Genomic DNA, 17,763 nt, shown 5'->3' with positions numbered 1-17,763 from the left:
TTTACTGATTTTATTCATGTGTGGGTGGGTGCCATGTGAAGGTATCGGATCCCTGGATGCTAGAGGTACAGATAATTGTGAGCCACCATGTGGGTGATAGAAACCAAACCCAGGTCTTCTACAAGAGCAGCAAATACTCTTAACTGCTGAGCCACTTCTCCTGCCTCCTTGATTTAATTCCATGTCCTTTAGAATCCCAGCCAATTTCATAGTGGGATTTTATTTGAATAACATGAAATAACATGAAGCCAAGGGCCCGAGCTGAAAGACTTGCTGTAGGCAGGAAAGTTTTGGTACTACCAAACATTATACATGTCAGATCAGCCCTTCCACTTGCCTGTGCTATATTTTGATGGTGCATTTCTTCATGAGGGTTACCCTATGATTACGTGGAACCAGACAACTTTACCTTCTTATGTCTCAGGTGATTACAGTCCCGCAGCAGCAGCCAGTGAAAATGACGTCTTTTGGAAAAGAACACAGACCACCACTCAAGAAAACAACAGTCCAATCTAGTGAGCAAGCAGTAGCCTTTGCTGAGGCTGCAGTGTCACAGGTGGTCGAAGTGGAACCTGCCATGCCCACTCCTAAAGCTTCAGTTTCTTCACAAAAGCTCCGCACTCTTCCTGAAACCTTTAAAGAGTGTAAAGGAGATCCAGAACAAGGTGGCGTCTTATCTTTCAGCACAGCACGTAAGACCAGTGTGTCTTCCATGACTACAGAAAAGAAAGTGGGAGAAACTTCAGCCACAGGAGGTAGAGTGCCATCTGGGTCTAAGCCATTAGATAAAGAAAAAGAGAAGTCGGTTCCTCGGAAACAGTCGCGTACTAGTGAATTATCAGCCACTCTTGCTGGTAATGGAAAGTCGGTGGCAAAAACTGGCCCAGAGAGTAATCGGTATTTACCACCGCGTGAAGAGCAAGCCTGTGCTCAAGCACAGAGTTCACTCTTCTATTCTCCATCCTCCCCAATGAGCAGTGATGATGAATCAGAAATTGAGGATGAGGACTTGAAAGTGGAGCTTCAAAGATTACGAGAAAAGTAAGGATGCTCTCTCTTCTGTAACAGATGTAATTGTTTAGGGGTTATAGAATTTAATATTCACTTTGTAGCAAATTTAGGATTGGTGACATTTTAATGATTGAAACTTTTCTATGATTAAAAAGTATACTGAATGCTACTGTAAAATGTTTAAGAATGCTAAAGTCATTGTCTATAAAATTATTTTGGTTTTTTTTTATTTTGGTTTTAAAAATGGTTTTATTGTCCGGGTGTTTTGCCTGTTTGTGTGTTTGTACACCCTGTGTGTGCATTGCCCATAAAGGCCAGAAGAGGTTGTTGGATATCCCCCTAGAGCTGGAGTTACAGTTGTGAGCTGCCATGTGGATGCTGGGAAATGAAGCAAGAGCCTCTGGAAGAATATCCAGTACTCTGAACTGTTGAGCCATCTCTCCAGCTCTTTCTTTTGGTGGTGGGGGGGGGTGTTTTTGAGACAGGGTTTCACTGTGGAGGTCTACCCTATGTAGTTCTTCCTGGCCTGGTAAACCATGGAGCTAATCCATCTTGACCTCAAACTTGTGGTGATTCCCCCTGCTTCTGCCTCCTTCCTGCTAGTATTAGAGACACATGCCAAGATGTATTGACCTCTTTTGCTTTTTCAGTCCCTGTTTCTTTTTTCCCCCTTTGTTTTCTTGTTTTGTTTTGGTTTTTTGAGGCAGGGTTTCTCTGTGTAGCCTTGGCTGTCCTAGACTCACTTTGTAGACCAGGATGGCCTGGAACTCACAGTGATCCTCCTGCCTCTGCCTCCCTGAGTGCTGGGATTACAGGCATACGTCACCACGCCCAACTTCAGTCCCTGTTCTTTAGGACTATTAGAGTAAGAATTTACAACTCTTCTTAGCTTTTATTAGTAGACAGCTAACTTATATAGTCAAAGAGAATAGTTCATCTTTAGGAAAATATAAGATCCTTCCAAGATCAAGCTTGTTATTTAGCAAACAAGGTCATAACATTTTACTAATGATATTGAGGCAATATGTTTTATCATGTAGAGCGCTGCCTAATATGTTTTGTTTTGCTAAATTAAGCTAGGAATGATCTTGAACTCCTGACCATGTTGCCTCCACCTCCCAAAGGCTGGAATTATAGGCATGTGCTGTTATAACAACACAAAATTACCACCGCCAACAAAAAAATATTAACACCACTACAAAATTCATGATATACTTTGAAAAATGCCGTGCAAGCCTGGCAACCAGAGTTTAATCCCCAGAATCCACAGTAGAAGAAGAGACTCAACTGCTGAAAATTTTCCTCTGACCTCCACAAATGTACATATCATATACATATATACATAATAATAGTAATAACAAGTCATACAACAAAAAATTAAAAGTTAACTAAAATACACATATATACATGTTTGATATTACATTGCATATATTTTAATTTTTCTATATATTCACTACAATGCAATTTATGTGTACTAATATTTTTATGGTACAATACTTATTTTTTAAGTGCTATAATATTTGTGATGTTAGTATTCTACTTATATTTTATGGGGTATTGTTATTGCTTGAAATATGGTCTTGCCATGTAGCCCAGGCTGGCCTTACATTTCCAAGCTTCCTACTGCCTCAGCCTCCTGATTACAGGAATGTTTTGAATCATTCTGAAAAAAAACTGTTGGCTTTTACAGCTGCCTACATTGATTATGAGTACTTGATTTTGGTGGGGAAATATGGATTCTCATAACGGGTCTTTTTATTCTGGGATTGAAGAGACAGTGAGTAAGAGCACTTCCTGCTCCTTAGTTCCCAGCACCTCTATCTATTGGCTCACGACTACCTGTAACTCCAATTCCAGGGGTTCTGATGGCCTCTACAAGCACCCACACACTTGTGCCATGTACATGCGCGCGCGCGCACACACACACACACACACACACACACACACACACACACAAATAGGACCAGGTGTGGTGGATCTCTGTGAGTTTGAGACCAGCTTGTTCTACAAAGCAAATTCCAGGCCAGCTGGGGCTATATAAAGAAACCCTGTCTCAAAACAAAATCAATATAATAAATAAAAGAAAAACATTATTCTGCCATCATTTTTTTAAAGATTTATTTATTTATGATACATACAGTGCTCTGCCTGCTTGTACCCCTGCAGGCCAGAAGAGGGCATCAGGTCACATTATAGATGGTTGTGAGCCACCATGTGGTTGCTGGGAATTGAACTCGGGACCTCTGGAGGAGCAGTCAGTGCTCTTAACTGCTGAGCCATCTCTCCAGTCCCTCTGCCATCATTTTTAATAAAGATAAGGCCTTAACTATGCAGCCCCCTATCCTGTGCTAAGTATTGAACAGACTTGAGTGTGCTAGACAAGGGCCCTGCTGTCACCAATCAACTATCTATGGTCCTTTTGTTCTACTCTAATAGAAACTAGAAAGGAAAAATAAGGTCTTCGAGTACTTGTTCTTGGCTTCCTTTGTATCCCTTGGTGTTTTTGAAAATAGTGAGCTGAAGGAGGAGGTGGGGTGATCTCTAGTCTTAGCTCTGTGCAGACCTAGTAGCAAGACCCTTAGCTCTAAAATACTAGTTATTACATAGGACCAGGACATTGGGATTCCTTAGCCCTTGGCAGCAGCTGGCATTGCAACTGATAGGTAGCCCTAGGTATCAGGATTCCTCAGCCCTTGGCAATGGCCAGTATTAGAGCTGTCAGGGTAGGGTTTCTGAGACCTTCCAGGCTTAAGTCTTGACAGCTCTCTGGAATCCTTCCAGTGACCAGGACCAGCCATTTCTTTTCTCCAAGTTTTTTTAGCTTGCAATCCTTTTCCGCCACAGCTCTCTTTCCTTTCAGCTTCCACTATCCTCTTAGTCCCTGCCTGGCCAACTATTGAACCATCTCTTCTCCAACTGCAGAACAGTTGAACTTTGCTGATTTTGAAGCTCAGCCTGCTGACAACCAAACTCTGTCTCTTCTTCAGCTGGCAACTAGCCAGCTCTCGTTGCCTCTGCTTTCTCTACTGTTTCTCTCTCTGCGCTTATCAGCCCAGCTTATCCTACTGAAAATAAGCAAGACCACCCAGGAGAAAAAGCTTTATATTTGGGCCTAATGTTGTAACACCAGAGATGCTAGCACAAGAGAGTCTTAACAGCCTGCTTCTATAGCCAAAGGGGTAGCTGGCCCAATCCCCACATACTTTACACAGCATTGTCCCTTTAGCAACAGCCACAGCAGTCTCTCTGGTAGACCACCAGAAGTTATTCCTCTCTGGCCTTTCAAGAGGAGAAGAATATGTTTGCAGAGCCTTCTAGAGTTCTGTAATGCTTTTGATAGCAAAAAGCTAAATGCACACTGTTGGAACAGTCCGAATTAAGACTGCACCTCAAAAAACAAACAAACAAACAAACAAACTTGGACCTCTACCTCCAGGAGCAAGAGTTCATTGTGTAGTTTTCACAAGGCATCTGTGGGGTGTTCAAAACTGCTGCTGCTAGCTGGCTGACAGTCTTTGATCTCAACCAACCACGACAGCAAGGAAGAGTCCAAGAACTACTAGTTAGGGGGTCAAATTGTAGTCCCCTAATAACTGGGCTTTTTTTTTCCAAATAGAAAAATGAACACTAAAAGGAGTATTTAGAATAGGAACTTAAAAGAATTTATCGTTAATACTAATAATAGCTACTTTAACAGATTTTAATAGTAATTAAAACCTGCCCAATGGAGCCAGGCACAGTGGCACATGGCTGTAATCCCAGAGTTCAGGGAGGTAGAAGCAGGTGGATCTCCATGAGTTCCAGGCCAGCCTGGTCTACCAAGTGAGTCCAGGACAGCCAAGGCTACCCAGAGAGACCCTGTCTCAAGGAGGGGAAACCTGCCCAGTGGCTAAGGGAATGAACACCTGTTCTCTCTTACTAGCCCTGAACTACATGCCCAGGCCTTTGTCATTATGGTTTGTCCACAGTATTTTATTAGACAATGGTAGATCCTATAAACCAACAATTGTAAGCTGTTTGTTTTTTTTTTTAACCTAAGTCAGTTTGAATAATCAATACTTGTGGGGCTTTGTATTTAAAAAGTTAAATTTTAAAAATTAAGGGCTGTCCTGTGGCACACACCTTTAATTCCAGTACTCAGGAAGCAGAAACAGGCGGATCTCTATGGGTTCAAGCCACTCTGGTCTATAGTGAGTTCTAGGCCAGCCAAGTCATATAGTAAGAATCTGTCACAATAAAAGTGATATATGGGATAATATTTAGATAACATAATGAAAAAGCAAGCTGGTAGACTCCTTGTACTTTTCACACTATACCTCACTTCTCAGAAGTACTCACGGTGAACTGTTTGGGATATAATTTGCTGGTTCTTTTTCTGCATATATTTTTGTCCTTTTACATTATTAAAATAAACAACAAACATTCTATATTTTTGCTTTAAAATGTTGTCTATAAATGTTCATATCTGCTGGGCGTGGTGGCACACACCTTTAATCCCAGCACTCGGGAGGCAGAGGCAGGTGGATCGTTGTGAGTTCGAGGCCAGCCTGGTCTACAGAGTGAGTCTAGGACAGCTAAGGCTACACAGAGAAACCCTGTCTCAAAAAAATGTCTTCCCATGGTATGCTTCTATAAATGACACTTATCTTTTTATACACAGAGATTTTTCTGTGGAATACAATTAAAAGGCCTGGTTGGTTACTCATGCCTATAATTCCAGCACTTAGGAGGCAGAGGCAGAAGTAATGCCACAAAGCTAACTGGTGCATTCTAGGCTAGCCAGTGTTACACAGTGGCATCTTGTGTCAAAAAAAAAAATCTGAAGCCAGGCATATTGGCACACACCTTTAATCCCAGCACTCAGGAGGCAGAGGCAGGTGGACCAGCCTTTTCTACAAAGTGAGTTCAGGACAGCCAAGGCTACACAGAGAAACTGTGTCTCAAAAAAAAAAATCTGAAAAAATATTCATGTTCTAGTATAACCACACCATTTTATATTCCAAAATACATAAAGTGTTTGTTCCTTTGTAGGTTAACAACACAGATTGGAAATAACAAATCTTTTAATATTATGTTAATCAGATGAATTAAAATTTTTCCTTAGCTGGGCATGGTGACATGTATCTGTTATCCTAGCCACTTAAAAGGCTAAGTCATGAGGTTCATTTGTTTGTTTGTTTGTTTGTTTGTTTATTAGTCATGAGGTTTATAAAGGCCAGCTTGGGCTACAAAACAAGACCTTCACCCCTAATTTTTACATTTATAACTCTTCTTGTTTGAAATAACCTTTTATTTTTTTATGGTTCATTATATATATATTTGCATGGGCATCAGTGTGGGTATCCACAGAGGCCAGAGGAGTTGGGTCCTCTGGAGCTGGAGTTACAGTGGTTGTGAGCACCTGATGTGGTTGCTGGGAATTGAAGTGCAGTCCTGGAAGAACAGTATGTGCCCTTAACTTCTGATCCATTTCTCCAGCCCCCATTTCGTATTCTTTACCCTTTAAAAATTATTTCCTTCTCATTACTGGTTTTAGGACCTATTTAAATATTCTTAATAATAATCTAAAATAAGGAGAAAGTTGATATTACTAAACCATTTGGCTTTAAATTTCATTTTATTGTCTGTCTTCTTCTGTATTGAAACTAGCTATTTGTCCTAGTCAATTTGTTTATCTTTTTCTTTTTTACAGGATCAGTAGTATTCTTAGGAAGGCATTTCCCATCCTAAAATTGTAAAAATAGTCTGCATTCCACCATTTTTAATACTACTGCTTTGTTAAGCTTTATTTGTATCATCATAAAGTTTCTAAAGTTGTTTTTATGGCGCCAAAGTTACTAAAATATTTTCTGCATAATTTTTACTCAGACACATTCAGGAGGTGGTCAGTCTTCAAACACAGCAGAATAAAGAGCTTCAGGAGCTCTATGAACGCCTTCGAGCAACTAAAGACAGCAAAGCACAATCTTCAGAGGTTCCTTTGCCACCTGCATCACCACGCAGGCCAAGATCTTTCAAAAGTAAACTTCGAAGCCGCCCCCAGTCCTTGACGCAGTCAGACAGTGTCATTGCTGTGAAAGGTAAACTGGTCATACATGGAGTTGTTTAAAAACCGAATCAGAGTTGGGCATGCCTATAGTTGAAGCACTCAGGAGACTGAGGCAAGAAGATGGTGACTTCAAATCTAGTCTGGGCTAAATATTGAAAACCTGTCTCAAGAAAAATAAAATCCAGTCAAAGAACAGCAAAATTTGAAAAACAGTGACTATACAAGTTGCTTTTTATTAGGCTGAAATAAGTTAATGTTGTACACATTGATCTAAAATACTTCTATCTTTTTGACACTGAATGTTCTCCAGTTAAATAATGATTAATATTACTGACAGATATTGGAGAATAACTAAGCTTGTTTGTTTTATGGGGGTTTTTTTGTTTTGTTTTGGAGAACAAACAGGTGAAATTCCAGTACCTTCTCCTAGAATAGTTTCTGAAATATTCCAATCAAGTGGGAATTTCTAGTCTTACATTTAGAGTTGGTTTAGAAGTTTGTTGAAGCCAGGTAGTGGTAGCATATGCCGTTAATCACAGAGGCAGGTGGATGTCTGTGAGTTCAAGAGCAGCTGGGTCTACAGAGTGAGCCCAGGACAGCCAAAGCTACGCAGGGAAATCCTGTCTCATAAAACCAAAAAAACACAACACAAGAAAACGAAACTAAAAGTTTGTTGATAGTGCAGGTAAATTTTGAAGTACTCCCATGTTGTTGTGAAGCAAGAGGGCTCTATGTATTACTTTTTAAGATTTATTTTATTGGGGCTGGAGAGATGGCTCAGTGCTTAAGAACACTGACTGCTATTCCAGAGAACCCAGGTTCAATTCCCAGCACCCTCATGGCATTTCACAACTGTCTATAACTCCAAGATCTGACACCTTCACACAGACATACATGCAGGCAAAATACAATGCATATAAAATAAAATATTTATTTTATTTTCATTTATGTGTATATTGGCACATGTGTATGGGTGCCTGTGGAGACTAGAAAAAGACATCAGTTCTCCTGGGGTTGGAGTTACAGACAGGTGTGAGTCACCTGACTTGGATGCTGGGATCCAAACTGTGGTCTCCTGTAACAGCCAGTGTTCTCAACCACTGAGCCATCTCTATAGCCCCCTTTATATTATTTTTTTAATGTTTTTAAAGCTGGGCATGGTGGCCCACATCTCTAATCCCAGCACTCAGGGAGGCAGAGGCAGGCAGATCACTGTGAGCTGAAGGCTAGCCTGGTCTATAAAGTGAGTCCAGAACAGCCAAGGCTACACAGAGAAACCCTGTCTCGAAAAGAACGTATTTTTTAAAAACGGGGGCTAGAAGTGGGGCGTGGTGGCGCACACCTTTAATCCCAGCATTCAGTGAGGCAGAGGCAGGTGTATCTCTGTGAGTTTGAGGCCAGCCTGGTCTACAAAGTGAGTCCAGGACAGCCAAGGCTACACAGAGAAACCCTGTCTCAAAAAACTTAAAAAAAAATGGGGCCTAGAAAGATGGCTTAGTCATTAAGAGCACTGGCTGCTCTTCTAGAAGACCTGGGTTCAGTTCCCAGCACCCACCTGGCAGCTCACAGCTGTCTGTAACTCCAGTTCCAAGTGATTTGACACCCTCACATGGACATGCATGCAGGCAAAACACCAACGAGCATAAAAAATAAAGAAAAGAAAATTGTATTTCTTTTTTAAATATTTATAATTTATGTGTATGAATGTCTGCCTGCATGTGTGTATATGCACCACATGGTGTGCCTGATGCCCATGGAGTCAGAGGGCAATGCCAGATCGTCTAGAACTGGAGTTAAGGATGGTTGGGAACCACCACGTGGCTGCTAAGAAGCAAAACCAGGTCCTCTGCAAGAGCAACAAGTGCTCGTAACTGCTGGGCCATCTCTCCAGCCCCTACAGACAGTATTTTTTCAACTTTGGGAAAAGAGTCCATAGCTACTTAGCTAATAAAGAAGTTCCTCATCAGGGTAGGCTTCTTCGGTTCCATGTACATAGTGAAGGTCAACATGCCACGTACTTGCATATCTTTTTTTTTTCTTGCTGTGCCTCTCAGCAATACTACTCCGAAGAGTGAAGTAGAGCTAGCCTAGATGTCCTTCAGCAGATGAATGGATAAAAGCAATTTGGTGCCCAGTTCAATTACATTTTATTCAGCTATAAAGAAAAACAAAATGATGGGAAACTAATTGTGTGTGGTGGAATATACCTATAGCTGCAGCACAGGGGAGGTTGAGACAAGAAGATGGTTGAGCGTGGAGGCCAGTCTACACTGAGCTATACTTTGGATGATTCTGATAAAAACAGAATTGAAGGGTAGATTATGATTGAAGGTAGCTTTGTAATTTCAGTATCACAAGTTGTAGGACTCTCAGTATGATGTTATTGCATTCATAGCTAGACTTTATTTTGCTCCTAAATGCCTTGCTTATTTATGTTTTTGGGTTTTGTTTAGAGGTGAAGTCTTGTTATGTTCCCCAGCCTTGTCTGGGCTCAAATTATCCCTCTACCTTGGCCTCTGGAGTTGCCAGGACTATAGGAGAGGCACTCTCTGTGCTTTTTCTTTTTTCTTTTTCTTTCTTTTTTTTTTTTTCTTATTTTGCAGTTTGCTGAAGATTGAACCGCAAGAGCCTTGAACATTCTTGGCAAGTGCTCTATGAGAAAGATATCCCTAGCTTACCCAAACGGCTTATTTTTATTTATATTTTCTGTTGTGCCCAAACCATGGCTTTCATATGGTTAGGGCTTATTAGTTCAATTATTTAAAGTGTGTTATAGTAGTTTCTACCTGTTGTTGAACTTTTCTTTTCAATTCTATGAATTTTTCACTGTGGATTTTGGAACTTTGCTGCATGTGTTTGTGATTGTTATATATTTTGCTATCGATACATATTTGTGATATGAGTATAGACAGCCAGTTTTCTTTAGTTTATTACTTATATGTTGTACCTTTTCCATTCTTTTAATGTATTTTTATTTTTAATTAATTAATTTAATATGTCTCTCTGTATGTTCATGTGTGTACCTACATATGTCTGCAGCATGCATTTGGATGTCAGAGGATAAGTTATGGGACTTAGTTCTGGAGATCAAATTCAAGTTGTCAGGCTTGGTGACAAGTGCCTTTATCCACGAAGCCATCTTCCCAGCTCTTTTAGGGTTTTGTTGTTGTTGTTTTGGGTCTTTTGTCTGTTTTTTTGTGGGGGGTTGTGGTTTTTTTGTTTGTTTGTTTGTTTTGTTTTTTAGACAGGGTTTCCTTGTATAGCCCTGCTGTCCTGGAACTCGCTCTGTAGACCAGGTTGGCCTCGAACTCAACAAAGATCCATCTGCCGAGTGCTGGGATTAAAGACTTCTGCCACTACCTTCAGGCCCTTTTATGTTTTTTATCTGAACAGTATTTATTACGTGCATCATTATATAGTTAGATCATGTATTTTATTTAGTCTGCTAATCTTTGACTTTTTATTGGGTTATTTAAACCATTTCTATATCATTTAAATATATTTTTTTCATTATTATGTATACAGTATTCTGCCTGCATGCCAGAAGAGGGCACCAGATCACATTACAGATGGTTGTGAGCCACCATGTGGTTGCTGGGAATTGAACTCAGAACCTCTGGAGGAGCAGACAGTGCTCTTAACTGCTGAGTCACCTCTCCAGCCCCCTTAAATATATTTCTAATTATCACTTTCCTATTTGTTTTTTGTGTCTAATGACCTTTTTGTTACTCTTTGATTCCTGTCTGCCTTCCTTTGTATTAAACATGTATTTTTAAAAGATTCATCTCCCTCTCCCCCCCTTTCTCTCTCTCTCTTTCTCTCTGCTCTGTGTGTGTGTGTGTGTGTGTGTGTGTGTGTGTGTGTGTGTGTGTTTTCCTTAACACTTTCCACCTATTCCTCTGAGGCACAGTCCCTCTTTGAGCCTCAGGTTTTTGGTTCCTTAGGTAGGTGGGAAGACAGCAGCAAGCCTCCCTAACTGCTGGAATTAAAGGTGTCTGGATGGATGCCTGGCTTATTAACCTGGGCCTGGGATATGAACTCCAATCTTCATGATTGCGCAATAAGTACTGAGCCATTTCTCTAGGCCTTACATAGATATTTTTTATAATGTTTAAGTCCTCTTATTGTTTCCTTTATTACATTTTTTTAAGTTATTTTCCTGTGTTGGCCATGGGGATTACAATGACCTTCTAAGTTCAAGGCAATATAATTCAGAATAATACTATCTTAATTTCAGTGGTATATGCATTTTCTTCTGGGTATGTGCCTTCCTTCCTTTGTACTATTATTATTGTACACATTAAGCTTTTACATATTATAAGCCAACCAACACATGTATATAATTTTTGATTCTTTTAGTCATCTTTGTAACGAGATGAGAGAATAAGAGATTGATAAGCAGAAAGTATGCTTATACTAAATATTATATCTACTGACAGTTCTCTTTGTTTCTTCACGAACACTTTCACTACATTGCCAACTTTTATTTTATAATAATGAACTTCATCTGTTCTTTTTCTTTTACACAGCAGCAGTGGTAGCAATTCATCTTAAGACTTTCTCCAGAATTTTTTTTCATATTTTCAATTTATAGGATTTGTCTTACAAAGCCTTTGTAGTCAAAGGCTATTCAAAGGCTATTAAAAGGCCCAGTTCTAATTGCTTTTCTCTTTGCAACAAAACATAATGTATAAAAAAACTTTTGTGTTTTACTTGGGCAATCAAAAGGAAACTTCTTGGATTTCCAATTTAAGTGTATGACTGCTGTGACAGCCTCCAGCTCCTAGAAACAGCTGTAACTCTTTATAGTTTGTCTTTTGACCCAGAGTTAAATGCCCTTAATTATCTACAACAGGTAGAACACTATTATAGCCGGAATTCTAAATTAGCTATTTAAAGTTCATCTGTAATGAAAATAGATAAATCCTTTTCTACCATAAGATGGATAGAAAAACTAATGAAACATTGAAATTGAAATAAAGAAATATTTTATCCTATAAATGTCTATTAATACATTAAATTAATAAATAATATCATGATGTAAGGATCCCCATAATATAAAAAGAAAGATCATTTTTGAAAAACAGATCCTATCATTTGGACTTAGATTTTCAAGGACTTTAGGGAATAATGAAAAAAAATAGACTCTATTCTTAATAAGAGCACAAACCAAAGTCATAACATACACTTTTACTACACCCTCTGCAGCTCAGGGAATGTTAGGGAAGAGGGACTGGAAGTATGTAAGAGCCAAAAGTGCGGTAAAGGGCTACAAAACACTTTTCCCTAGACTTGATCTAACCATTGTAATCATTAGCCCACCTGAACTGTAGTTGCTAGCACTGGGACTACACAAGAGCAGTCCTAGCAACAATTACTCAAGGAAGAGGGACTCACGGGGCCCTATCCTTTACCTCTGAACTCATGGCTGTTGATCATTTTTGAGAGGGGTAATCACCAGCCTTAGTTGTATACCCTCTGCTGCGTACTACCAGGCTCCAAGAGATAGTGCCAAACTTCCTCTAGTCCCACACATGTTCTCCATTGATCTTGCTGAGTCACAAAACAAATAGGCATGAATGTGAAATATTTGTAAAATTGAAGATTTAAATTAAAAACCATACCAATCAAGGAAGGCCCTACTCTTCAAATGATTGGTTACATGGAAATTTAGATTATGGGGTATTCCACCATTAAGAATAACTACTTGAGCTGGGTGTGGTGGCACATGCCTTTAGCCCCAGCACTCAGGAGGCAGAGGCAGGCAGATCTCTGTGAGTTCGAGGCCAGCCTGGTCTACAAAGCGAGTCCAAGACAGACAAGGCTACACAGAGAAACCCTATCTCAGGGGAGGGGGGAAGCAATAACTAGTTATCACTAGGTGGTGGCAGGGCACAATCACTGGCCTTTAATCCCAGCACTCAAGAGACAGAGGCAGGAGGATCTCTGAGTTCCAGGCCAGCCTGGTCTACAGAAGGAGTTCCAGGACAGCCAGGCTACACAGAGAAACTCTGTCTCAGAAAATAAACAAACGAATAACTAATTATCAGGGGCTAGAGAAATGGCTCAGCAGTCAGGCGAGCTTATTATTCTTACAAGGAAGGACATAAGTTCAGTTCCCAGCAGCCATGTTAGGTAGCTCACGGCTGCCTGTACCTCCAGTTCCTCAGACATCTGCACTCATACAGACACACATACACATAATTTTAAAATGATAAAAATAAATAGTGGGTATGACACCTTTTAAACTCTTATATGTGTAGGTGTATATGAAAGTGTGTAATATAGTAGTTCCCATATAGCTTTTTCAAACATCTTTAAGGTAGATATTCCCTCCCCCAACCCTCTCATTTGCCCTCTTCTCTCATCTCCCTCCTTCATACCCTTTTCAATTAGGTCTTTCTCTCCCCTCCCATAGGTGGCCCCTTTTAATTTCCTGGCTTCTATAGGTACATGTCAGTCTTTGTTTTTTAACTCCTCCAAAACTCAAGGATGCTAATAAAAAGATTAAAAGTATACTAATATTTTGGAGAGCCTGTTTATCACGCATGGTTTGTACCTATGATAGCTCTTTAATTTGATGTCCAAGCTATAAGAAACTTTCAAGTGTTAAAGGGTTATTTAGTGATTACACTAGCATAACAGATTTAAATTAGCAGTCTCAAATCAGCTATAATTTATGATTACCTTTATCTCATCTGTGTTGTTCAAAGAAGAGTTACCCTGGGCTAGGGAAATGGCTTAGTAGACAAAGGAGCTTGCTTCCAAGCCTGATAACTGCGGTTTGACTCCTGGGGATCCACATGGTAGAAGGAGATACTCACTTTTGCTGCTTGTCCTGTGATCTACAGACAGACACACACACGCGCGCGTGCACACACACACTCATACATATTAAAATTTCCTTTTAAAAAAACCACAGGGGAGTTATCTATTTATCAGTTGTAATTCATTTACATGGCTTTCCTGTTTTGTTTTCTTTTTTTTTTTTTTTTTGCCTTATAGATACACCATCTGTGGAGACTAATACAGTGTCATGCCAGCAATCGCAAGCCAGTAAAAAAGGAATGTTTACAGATGATTTACACAAGCTGGTGGATGATTGGACAAAAGAAACAGTAGGAAATTTTCCTAGTAAGCCAAGTTTAAACCAACTCAAACAGAGCCAACAAAAATTAGAGACAGAAAACCGGAACAAGGCATACGAAGTAAGTTGTTTATTATCCATCCTCTTTATAAAATTTTGGGCCTATGGTTTTAGTTACTTAATTCTTCTGATTCAAAATAGCAATATAGTATGATCATTTGAATAAAGTTACCTCTATGTATCCGTGCACACTTACAGAAAATGACCTGAGCTCTAACATTTACCTGAAGCTGATGACAACCATTTATGGGCATTGGGATTTAAAAGTGGTATTTTAATTTTTTTTCATACTTTTTTCATTGGTTAAGCTATATAATGAGTTTTATTGTTTGAAAACCAATAATATATATTTTTTGGTTTCTTGATTATGGATATTTTTTAAAGACCGAATAAGAGAGGTTATAAGTCTGCTCTTGAATATTCCTAAGATATCTCTGATTTGAATGCCCAAACAGGCAAGCTCCCCCTAACTAAAACCCCTTATCTGCTCATGTGTACCATTTCAGTGGACAGTATCCAGGAATAATACAGTTTGACTGCAGCCACCGCCACCAAATCTTGCCCCTTCTCTCTTAAATATCAACTAGATCACTGTGACTAACTCCTGATTGGTCAGAAAGCATTGACCCTAATCCTACCAAATCCTATCTTCTTGCTTCAGTCAGTGCTCTTCTCAAAACAATGACTCAAACATCATCCTATTAATGGCCTGGGGCATCATAGCTATCTATCTTAAAATAAATACAGAATTTCTTGTCACTACCACATTTGAGACCCACCACCATCTACTCCTTAGATTCACTGTTCACCGCTCCTTGCTCTTTTCACGTCAGCCAAACTGTCTTTCTTTCAGTCCTTCATCTTTCTTTCCTCATAAGAAGCTTTTACACATATTTTTTTTCTACTTAGGCAGGAACTAAGAACTAGTTAACACCTACTCTTCCATTAGATCTCAGTTCAATTATCACTTTATCAGAGAAGCTTTTGATAACTACTTGTGGCAGTCAGAGGACAATTTATGGGAGTCAGTTCTCTCCTACCATGCGGGGTTTTGGAATTGGGCTTAGGTAGTCAGGCTTGGGACAAGTGTCTTTACCCACTAGACCATCTAGCTGGCCCTCATTGACCATTTTTTAGTAGATCAAATTTCCCCTTAATAGCCAGGCATGGTCGCGCACACCTTGAATCCCAGCACTTGGGAGGCAGAGGCAGGCAGATCACTGTGAGTTCGAGGCCAGCCTGGTCTACAAAGCTAGTCCAGGACAACAAGAGAAACCCTGTCTCAAAACACACAAACAAAATTTAGACGAATGGGGTGGGGGTGAGGAGCTGGGAAGATAGCTTAATCAGTACAGTACTTACCATGCAAGTATGAGTACTTGAGTTCCCATATGAAAAAGCTGGCTGTGTGGTACATGCATAATTACCAGCACTAGGGAGGCAGAGACAGAGAAATTCTTGGAGATTGCTAGTGAACTTCAAGCCACTGACAGACCCTGTCTCAAAAAACAAGTTGGATAGCACCTGAGAAACCATACTGAGGGTGGACCTCTTGCATCCATATGCACATAAGCTTACATGCTTGTATATACACAATTAAGGTAAATGGTCAAGAATATAACAGAAGGTCTAGAGAAATGATTCAGTGGTTAAGAGCGTTAGCTGCTCTTTTTGGTTTTTTGAGACAGGGTTTCTCTGTGTAACAGCTCTGGCTGTCCTGGAACTTGCTCTGTAGTCCAGGCTAACCTTGAACTCATGGAGAGCCGCCTGCCTCTGCCTCCCGACTGCTGGGATTAAAGGCGTGCACCACCACTACCCAGCATTAGCTGCTCTTTTAGAAGACTTGGATTTGGTTCTCAGCACTCACATGGTGGCATACTTCTGGCTGTAAGTCCAGTCCCGGAGGATTCAGCACCCTCTTCTGGCCTCCATGGGTACTACATGCACATGTTGCACATATACACATGGGGGCAAAGTATCCATAGAAGCAAAATAAAATAAAAAGAATGTAACAGAAGAGTCAGGCTTTAAGATAGTGAGAACGAGCACCTACTATATTTCAGGTCCCCTTGTTACACTAATTATGTTCCTCTGTGTCCAGAGGATCGTGTAAGTAAGATCATCGATTTTCATCTATGCCTACAGGTAAAAGCGCGTCTACAGCTGAAAGGAAGAAGTAAAAGCAAAATAATAGTGTTAGCATGAGTAAAGTATGGACTAAAGTGAGAGCAGGGAGTTCATATAGGTGTTGGAATTATCTGGAGCAGTATTGACATCCTGCCTGCCTGCCTTGCTTGGTGATAGTGGGTTACTTACCAGTTTTAGTTTCTATTTCTTCATCTGAAAATAGCTATACTGAAAGGCAGGGCACTTAGGAAGATGAGCTGTAAGTTAAGATTTTTACCAATGAATAATGTGCCAAACTGAACTGATCTTTTGTTTTTCTGCTTGTTTTTGTTAGAGTACTCCATCTACTATGGGCTACACACCAACCTGGATTTCTTCTCGCCCCCAAATTCGTGGAGCTGTCCCAGCCTCCTTGCCACCAGGACTCCCACTCCCTTCATTTCCTGGGCCCTTGTCATCATATGGAATGCCCCACGTTTGTCAGTATAATCCTGTAGGGGCCGCAGGGTATCCAGTACAGTGGGTAGGAATTTCAGGAACAGCACAGGCACCTATAGTGGTTCCTACCCAGGCTGGGGGACTCTTCCAGCCTGGGATGAATTTGCAGGCATTTCCAGCTCCAACTCCAGGAATGCAGAATCCAGGTTCAATCCCGCCAGGTCCTAAATGAGTCCAAGCAGATGCTGAAGGAAGGGGAGAGGACTTTCAGAACACCTGCAACACTAAACTTTCTTCTTGAGTTCTGCCATATTTTCTCTCATTTGTGTCTTCTTTCAACTGTGTTTTTTTTGTTGTTGTTCCAATGTGATATTTGATACAGCTCATCATTCTGTAGTAATGTGCAGTTTGCACATAGAACACTGCACACAGAAATGTTTTTTCACTTCAAATCCTATCCTCTTTGATACTTGATTTTTAAAAAATACTGTCCAGAATGCTTTAATAAGCTCAGCTTGAGTGTTACCATTTCCAGGACACCTCCATGTGTGGCTGAGACGCTCTCACTTCACCCCACCCTCTTTTTTATGCTGCTACCAGCAGTTGTATGATACTTTTCTTTAAATTGTGTAAAAAAAATGTAGATTGGTTCTCCCCAAATGTGGATGAAATAAGATCCTCCAATAGCCAGTCTCGTGGGATTTGTCGCGTCTGTCTTAGGTTTACTTTTCCCAGAAGGCAGTAACTGGCTGCAGGAATGTTTTGATGTATAAATTTAGTATACTTTTGTCAAAGCAGTACAGATCATGAGTGTTTTTAAATGTGATTTTCTTCCCGTCATCACAGCAGTAGGAGTGAGGGCTTGTTTTGAGTGAGGCGGAGGGAAAGGAAAAAGCAGAACTGTAACAGTTCCTTGAGCCTACAGCTACCAGAGCTGCTTTTGGGTTCCGGTAATAACCCAAAGCAGCCATCTTTTCTCATGTGCACACCG

At 40.3% G+C, this 17,763-nt stretch overlaps 1 protein-coding gene across 6 annotated transcripts in view; it reads left to right on the top strand.

The window, feature by feature from the left end:
- Positions 1–17,149, top strand: part of WNK3 (WNK lysine deficient protein kinase 3) — a 104,593-nt gene extending 87,444 nt beyond the window's left edge. For all 6 annotated transcript variants that reach the window (XM_084790010.1, XM_084790005.1, XM_084790006.1 and 3 more), the window contains exons 20-23: positions 425–1,041; positions 6,880–7,091; positions 14,066–14,268; positions 16,669–17,149. In XM_084790010.1, the coding sequence (XP_084646136.1) occupies positions 425–1,041; positions 6,880–7,091; positions 14,066–14,268; positions 16,669–17,004 (1,368 nt within the window). In that variant the 3' untranslated portion in view covers positions 17,005–17,149. The remainder of the gene's footprint in view (positions 1–424; positions 1,042–6,879; positions 7,092–14,065; positions 14,269–16,668) is intronic.
- Positions 17,150–17,763: the final 614 nt, after the last annotated feature.

Source organism: Acomys minous, assembly GCF_964271855.1.
Source record: "Acomys minous genome assembly, chromosome: 7".
Classification (NCBI taxonomy): domain Eukaryota; kingdom Metazoa; phylum Chordata; class Mammalia; order Rodentia; family Muridae; genus Acomys; species Acomys minous.
This window is presented reverse-complemented; position numbering and strand designations above follow the sequence as displayed.